This window comes from Carya illinoinensis, chromosome 9 (genome assembly GCF_018687715.1).
Source record: "Carya illinoinensis cultivar Pawnee chromosome 9, C.illinoinensisPawnee_v1, whole genome shotgun sequence".
NCBI classification, from domain to species: domain Eukaryota; kingdom Viridiplantae; phylum Streptophyta; class Magnoliopsida; order Fagales; family Juglandaceae; genus Carya; species Carya illinoinensis.
In genome coordinates, this window is record NC_056760.1 from 31,430,725 (window position 1) to 31,438,851 (window position 8,127).

Here is an 8,127-nt window from a genome sequence, read left to right on the forward strand (position 1 = left end):
AGCACGTTTCTGTATAACTGTTTATCACGAGTGAATGGAATACCAATGTTTTGAGTTCAAAATAAAAAAATAAAAAATTATGCATGTTTCGAACACCCGAATTGTATTTTAATATTTTCTGTCTTTTACTAACATCAATATACCAGATTCAAACTTGTCAAAAATCACCGGATTTATTAAATTGACCCTTGCCCAATTCTGAATTTGCTTATGATTTTTCAAGCCTTTCTTGTAACACAACTAGCTTAATTACCGCTTAAAAACACTACTGTGATAATTATGGTTTCTAATAAAATTAAAATTAAAAAAATTACCTTCAAGACATGATTGCCACATGAGAGGTATTATCTTGAGCGTTACACTGGAGGTGTTTTATATTCTATTTTAAAACAAAAACCATTGTAAACCGAACCACCCACAATATGAGGATTTTCAAAAAACTAATATGAAAGAAAAAAAAGCTCTATTCATGGAAGCACGAACCAAAAAAAAAAATCATCCTTCTCTTTCTAAAAGAACCAGAAAGAGGTAAAAAAAGAATACAAATATATTTCAAAACTCATTGTTAACAACATCATATACCTAACAAATTCCATGCACTTAAATTACATTTTTATCGCTGTTCCTTACGCTATCTTCAATAATTGGACCGATCAAAAAATAAAATACGAAAATTTTCTTAAAAAGAATAACAGGAAATGGAGAGTAGATTCAATATCTTATCTTCCATCCACCAAATCTCTTTTGATTGTTTCCACCCAACCCGAGTAATCCATCTACACTGTAACCATATCCTCTCCCGTGCTCTGTGCTGCAAAGTCTGCAAGTTTTTTCCACGTCAGCTCCCGTTGTTCTTCCACCTCTCTGGCCCTGCCCTCATTCTCTACATACTGCCTCTGGCACTCTTCAAACAATTCAGCATCCATTTCTAAGAACATTTTCCGAACATTGACGGTCAGCCCATGAACTGCCTGGTTCCAGTGACTCTGAATATTCTTCTCCAATGCCTCAAAGATAATTGGAAGTATAACACCCCGATTCTGGGCAATTAAGCTCACTATATGCTCATTATTCCAAAAAAAGAGGGCTCGTTCTGCAACCTGCAATGCAAATATAACTAAGCCAAAACTTCGAAGGAAGTGAAGCTTTTACAAAGTGAAAAGCTAAGGCCTAGTTTGCTTACACAAGTTCTCAAAATTTTTAATTTTTTTTTTTTCCAAATCAAAACAAACATCTTTAACTCTTGAAAAAATTCTGTCAACTTTTCAGCTTTTCATCAAACCTTACTCAAAACACAAAAATCAATACAACTTTTAACAACTCCAAAACAAAAATAATGACAAAATTGAGACAACTTTCCAACTCTACCTATTTACTACCTGGAAAATTTTTTTTTTTGATAAATACTACCTGGAAAAATTACAGAAAATCTACGTAAAGTTAGTTTAATATTCTCACCGATGCATTATGCAGTCGTCATATATAGGAAAACAAAATATCGGATGATAAAAGATGGCTGAAAGTTATTACTCAATCTTCAATAAGATAAGTTAATATTATAAGTAATGGCCATAAGCAGCAGAGACCACCCACTGAGTGCTTCATCTGAACTAAGGGACTCCACAAGCATAGAAAAAGGAGAAAGACAAAAAGGCATGGAGCGTTCAAGCTTGAAAAGACACAATCGCCTATTGGGGCAAAAAGAAAACAACTCTATATATCTGCATTTCAGACTCAGTTCTTGACTTGCGTTGATAAAGAAAGTGCAGGAATGGATAAGTTGAAAAACTGTGAACCTCTCCTAATGACCTTACCACACCAATCACTAAAGCTGTTAAAATACAATGAGAACAGTATAGAAGAATCATACATACCATAAGTAAAGTTCCAAATAGGCAACCATTGGTGATCATGTTTCGAAAGATGATGTAAACTAATTAAGATCAGGTCACCCATTTACTCATAACTCACCAACCAACACTGCAAACTGGACAGTCTGGACATGATTTCTGATAGGTCCCAAACTCAGATAATACAAGAATAAGTGAATTGGTTTCTCTTCGGGTGAGAAAGTACCACAAATTTTGAATAACAAATGATTTCTTTATTTCCATTGATAACTTCGGCTGCTTTAAATAAGCAAAGCCATGTACAAGAAACCCGAAATAAAAGGAAAGCTAGTAACTAACAATTGGAACTTAAACACACGTAAAAACAAACATACCACATACGTAAACACAAAGCATAACTAACAGAATAAAAGTAGCATAACGAATGGAAATACAAGTGACGTAAAATGCGCAACTGCAAGCGACCCAGTCCTGCAGGTGACCCAGTCCACCCCAGCGTAACCTTCTCATTCTTCATGTGCCCGTAAGCTCTTCTCTGCATGCATGTCGCATGCAACAAGCTTTTCACGTCCAACTTGTTTTGTTACGTGCGTTCCACGTACCTCACGTCCATCCTCACAGAATGTCGTGGCCTAACAATACCTTCCCCATCAAGTGGATCCTTGTCCTCTAGGTCCATATTCGGAAACATCTCCCGTAGCTTTTCTTTTTTTTTTTTGGATCCCACGTTGCCTCCTCAGCTAGAAGATGTTTCCATTACACTAAAATTTATTCCACTTCCCCTCCACCTCGATCAGCCTCCAATGTCCGTTGATCAATGATGTCCTCACATACCAAGTTACCCACTTGTCCCTCCAAGAGTAACAACTGGGGTCTTCGGCATCTATGCCTGGCTGTAAAATGATCATTGCAATGGAAACAAAGGTCTTGTGCTCTCCTCTTTTGCATTTCATCCCATTATAATCGCTTGATCGGATCAGCAGGTGCTGCGGGAGCTGCACGAGCTGCTGGTGGGAGAGCTAGAGGAGCTCGTGCAAGTGGGGGTGGTTGTAAGAACTCCCGCTGCCGTGTGAGCTGATCGTCTCTCATCCGTGCCAAGTTAATGGCATCTTTGAGGGATTGCGGTTTAAACATTCTGATCCCATCGGCAATTTCAGCGTTCAAGCCGCCCATGAATGTCCCAACTAGAGCCTTTTGAGTCCATCCTCGTACCCGATTGCCCAAGCGTTCAAATTCTCACTGGTAATCACGTAGAGAGCCTAATTGCATGATCTTTGAAAGAGCTTCATCAAAATCTTCACACTCCAAAGGCCCAAAGCGCGCCCAAAGTTCATCTTCGAAATCTACCCATGAGAGAACTCGTCCTTCTGCTTGGAAAGTCCTGCAGATCCACTGCCACCACTGGTTGGCCTCTCCTTCCAAGTGATAGGAGGCCAAAGCAACTTTCTGGGCTTCGGGAGTATTTTGAAATTAAAAAAAATTGGTTCAAACGATTGAACCACTCCGTCGATCCAGAGAATCGAGGAAACTCTAGTTTTTCCGTTTTGGAAGAGACAATGTGCCGTCCACCATCGTGGCCTTCACGGTAGTGGTTACCGTGCTGTGGAGGCTCCTGATTTGCAAGCAATACATCAGAGAGACGGTTAAGAGTTTCTTCTAAATGTCAAAGCTTGTCATCCATGCTGAGCTCCATCCTGTGTAGCCCATTTTGCACTCCACCGAGTCTTGCCTCCAACTGCTCAATACGTTCCTTATTTGTTCCCATAAATAACCAAGCTCTAATACCAATGATAGGTCCCAAACTCAGATAATACGAGAATAAGTGAATTGGTTTCTCTTCGAGTGAGAAAGTATCGCAAATTTTGAATAACAAATGATTTCTTGATTTCCATTGATAACTTCGGCTGCTTTAAATAAGCAAAGCCATGTACAAGAAACCCGAAATAAAAGGAAAGCTGGTAACTAACAATTGGAACTTAAATACACGTAAAAACAAACATACCACATACATAAACACAAAGCATAACTAATGGAATAAAAATAGCATAACGAACGGAGATACAAGTGACGTAAAATGCGCAACTGCAAGTGACCCAGTCTTGCAGGTGACCCAATCCACCCCAGCGTAACCTTCTCATTCTTCACGTGCCTGTAAGCTCTCCTCTGCATGCATGTCACATGCAACAAGCTTTTCACATTCAACTTGTTTTGCTACGTACGTTCCATGTTCCTCACGTCCATCCTCACAAAATGTCGTGGACTAACAATTTCCCTCAAGCAGGTTGTTTCTTTTTAACCTCTCACTTTAAACATAAATAAGGAACGTCTTCTCTCACGTGTGTGTGCATGCACATACATATTTCCATTTGAAGACAGTCTAGCATTGACAAAATAAAGTACATGGAACGTCTTCTCTAACATGAGTGTGTGCATGCACATACATATATCCATTTGAAGACTGTCTAGCATTGACAAAATAAAGTATTCTGACATGAGACATACTAAGGAAAAACAGTATGTTTGCCAGTAATGGCTTGTGGATAGTAATTTGTAGATCTGCAGTTAAGAATTCAGCAGAAAGCTTGGGTTTGTACAATGTATTAATTTTTTTGATAGTTAGGATTTTGTACAATGTATTATGGATTGAAATAGTTGAATTTTGATGGATGAAAGAAGCAGGAAACAAGGGCAATCACCAGGGTACAGTTTTCTGGCCGCAATCAAAGGCTGTGCTTTTAGAATTCTGGGCATCTTTGGATAACAAAACCCTCCTTGAATGGAGAGGGGCTTACGAAAATTTAGAGAGTTTTCATTACCAAACATAAAATATCAACAGTGTAAAAAATGCCTAGGATTTTCAAAAAGACCAAAAACTCAACAAAAATCTCCCAAACCTAATTTAAAAAAAAAAAACAAACAAACAAACACCACACAATGGGCCCAAAGATCCAACCGCCTTGGTGGCCAAAGGAGTCACCACCACCACGATGCAACCGAATCTGGGCAGCCATAGGGGCCAAACTGACAAGAGCCCAATCTGGGCAGCTTGTGGTGGCCAGAGTCTCTAGGCACTAAGACCAGCAGCCCAACTTGGGCTGCCTCTGGCTACCACGAGTGGCCCAATTTGGCCACCTTTGGCTACAGTTTTCAGGCCAACCCATGGTGGCAGCCACCACAGGGTGTAATTTTGTATACAAATCAGAATTCATAAGATTTCAGGAAGTAAATTGATGAATCACATTAAGGCGTCATTTGGTTACACAGTTCAAATGAGATGAGATGAGATGTTTTGTTGAAAGTTGAATAAAATATTGTTATAATATAATTTTTTAATATTAGTTTTTTTTTGCAATTTGAAAAAGTTGAATTGTTTATTATATTTTTTGTGGGAATTTCGAAAAATTACAATGATTATATGAGATGAGATGAGATGAGATAGTTTTGTATTGTGTAACCAAACCAGCCCTAAAAGTTATCTTGACCCTAGATTCCTAATGATTTGACCTTCAAGACGACCGTATGAGCATAATCTGACGTCTACGACATCTCTCTAAATCAATAACTAAGGAGCACTTACCCAAAACCTCCCCAGGGGTCCTAACAAGGCCATTGTCCCTCGTTTAAACACATTTCAAAATTGTACTTCTCCAACACATTAAAAGAAAGCATGAAATAAGCTAAGTAAACAAAAACTTTGTAGCTAGGCAATCTAAGATGAAGCAATTAAGAAGTGAAAAGGAAAGTAGCATGCAGAGACTGCAGAAAAAGGAGAGAATTGAGCCTAAACAGAGTTGAGACAGTTTCTTTTGTGGGATATAGAAGGGCACGGGACAGAGAAATGGTAGTTATAGTGTTCCTAGAAAGAGAAATTATACGGGGAAAAAAAAATCTTCAAAGACAGATTTCCGAAGATGAATGTCCTCATGGACGAGCTCAAAAGATTCTTCTACAGCACTTTATTTTTCTGGGCTACTGTTATTGACTACAATGGGATTAGTTTTCATGATTTTCTTGTATCCATTTCTAGTTCCTAAATAATAGATAGGTGTTCTCTCTGTATACCTACACTATTCTATTGATAAAATTTTATTTTACCTATAAAAAAATGAATGTCCACCTCAAACAACAACATTGCCCTAAAATTCTATATAATAATGTCATTCAACATGCAAAAGATTCAAGACTACAAAGACAAGTTCCACAAAAGCAAAAAGAAAGAAGAAATGTGTATGAATGAAAGTATAAAAAGGGCAGAACTCACTAACTAGTCAGCAGAAACAAAATCTTAGGCAATATTTTTAATTATGAAACCTGAAAATGAAAGCTATTGAGGCAGCGGGCAATCTGTCTGAAAAGAGGAACCATGCAGCGCTGAAATTCGGCAGATTGTGTAGCTTCCAGCACTTCCTCAAGTTCTCCAAGGAAGAGAACTTCCTTCTGGCAGTTGGTTACGGGCCAGTACTTCAACAAACCCCTTATAACAGTATCAGCCAGCTTGTAATCTTTCTCCACGAATTGCGTAATGCAATACGAGAGCTGCTGATGGTACAATGCGATGGGCTTAGGCTTATGCAGCGGTATAAGAGCACGAACCAGAAACAACTTATGCTCCTCTTTCATCGGCAGGGCAAAACCGTTAATTATACTTCCCAGAATCTCCAAAAGCTCCCCGATACCACTGTGCCTCTCCGTTTCATAAATGAACCGATAAAATATATTATTGATCGCCTTACGAATAAACGGGCGATGCACCATGAACTTCCCATAGATACGGTGCAGAATTGTCTTCAAATACTCCCTCTCCCGAGGATCCTCCGAGTCAAACAAATCCAGGAGTTTTAGCACGAACCAATGATCAATGTACCGTTTGGCTACCTTCGTATCGGTATCAGACGACACCACGTATCTCAACAGCAGCTCATATACTAGTTGCAAATGCGGCCACGACGGCTCCAAATACGGTTCCTCCTCTTCGGGATCGGTAGTTTCCTGGCCGGTATTCTCATGGGATGCCGGGGGCAGACACCGGAAAATGTTAACCGATACCATTTTTATCATCTCCTCCTGACACGTCTCGGTGATTTTCCCCGAACCGGATTGTATGAAATCGACCAACTCTAAGAGGCTTTGCCGCTTGATTTCTTTCTCTCGGACCGATTTCAAGGTATCCGAGAAATCGAACTGGAAGCAACAAATCTGTAGTTTTCGGATAAACAAGCTCTGGCGTTCCGAGACAGGTACGTCGCGGAACAACGGGAGGGGATCAATGGTGCCCGAGGGCGGGGCCATAGGCGGAATCGCGGTGGGACCGCCCGAATTGGGGCCCAATGTCGCCGGGCCAGCCCGGGACGCGTGGTTGACGACCACATTTGGGGTAGAAACCGACCCGGAGTTGCGGCCCCCGGGCGGGCCGTACCCGTATGCGTAGGGGTCGTTCGCGTCTGACTTAGAGGGCTTGCGGTGGCCGGCTTTTATGATTTTCTTGAACATGTTTCCCTGGATGCAGCAAACCCTAACCCTAAGGTTAATAAGCCAACCCCAAAAGATCGCGCTGGATTGTGGAGCTTCAGGATCAAATCAAAGCAAGCTCGTGATTGGACGGTGATCGTGGAAAATGATGAACCGGCATGCATCGAATCATTGCCCTAGGCTCCCTTGTCCCAATCAATAAGCGAGACTTCTTCCTTGTAGCCTCCGTGAATGAAATGAAAAGGGGATGGATCTGATAGAGGATTTGTACGGTAGCTTTTGGATTGAATCGGAGAGGAGTTTGAACTTACCAGATCGATGTGACGAGACACCCGAGTAGGAATGCCGGCGCGTTGATCGGACGTGCGGCGGGTTCCGGCGATCCAATGAGAGAATTCAGAGTTGGGAGTAAGAGGAGGAAAGTTGTGGCTAACGAAACGAAATAGAGCACAAAACAAGAAAAAAAATATGAAAATGAATGATTGCATATAAATGCTTTTATAAACTGAATATTTTTAGTAACGAACCCTTTTTTATTTTATCCCAATATACTTGACTTTTCCTAGCACACGAAGCATATTTTTGTTATATTATCTCCTTTTGAAATCATTATTTTTCAAATTATATTTTAAATTATCCGAACAAATAATTTAAGGTGTAAATTAGTTAATGTTTCTAATAAATTATGCTATGTAGTTTATACTACAATATGTCACAACTTTCCATATTTTTATATCTCTAATGCCATCTTAATTCAATATTTTTTCAAGAAATTCATATCATCCATGTCATTTGTTAGAAACGTAAA

At 39.8% G+C, this 8,127-nt stretch overlaps 1 protein-coding gene across 1 annotated transcript; it reads right to left on the reverse strand.

Moving 5' to 3' along the window:
* Nucleotides 1-529: 529 nt before the first annotated feature.
* LOC122275760 (serine/threonine protein phosphatase 2A 57 kDa regulatory subunit B' beta isoform-like) lies at nt 530-7,792 on the reverse strand. Its single transcript, XM_043084975.1, has 2 exons — nt 6,162-7,792; nt 530-1,100 (listed from the first exon to the last, which is right to left on the reverse strand). The coding sequence occupies exons 1-2, from the start codon at nt 7,338-7,340 to the stop codon at nt 777-779; spliced, it is 1,503 nt and encodes a 500-aa protein (XP_042940909.1). The 5' UTR covers nt 7,341-7,792; the 3' UTR covers nt 530-776.
* Between the last annotated feature and the right edge of the window lie 335 nt (nt 7,793-8,127).

Excerpts from the sequence above, each read along its gene's own strand:
- LOC122275760 (XM_043084975.1), bottom strand. The coding sequence starts at position 7,340 with ATGTTCAAGAAAATCATAAAAGCCGGCCACCGCAAGCCCTCTAAGTCA. Across the intron at positions 1,101-6,161 it reads TCAATAGCTTTCATTTTCAG|GTTGCAGAACGAGCCCTCTT; the intron begins GTTTCATAATTA and ends TTTGCATTGCAG.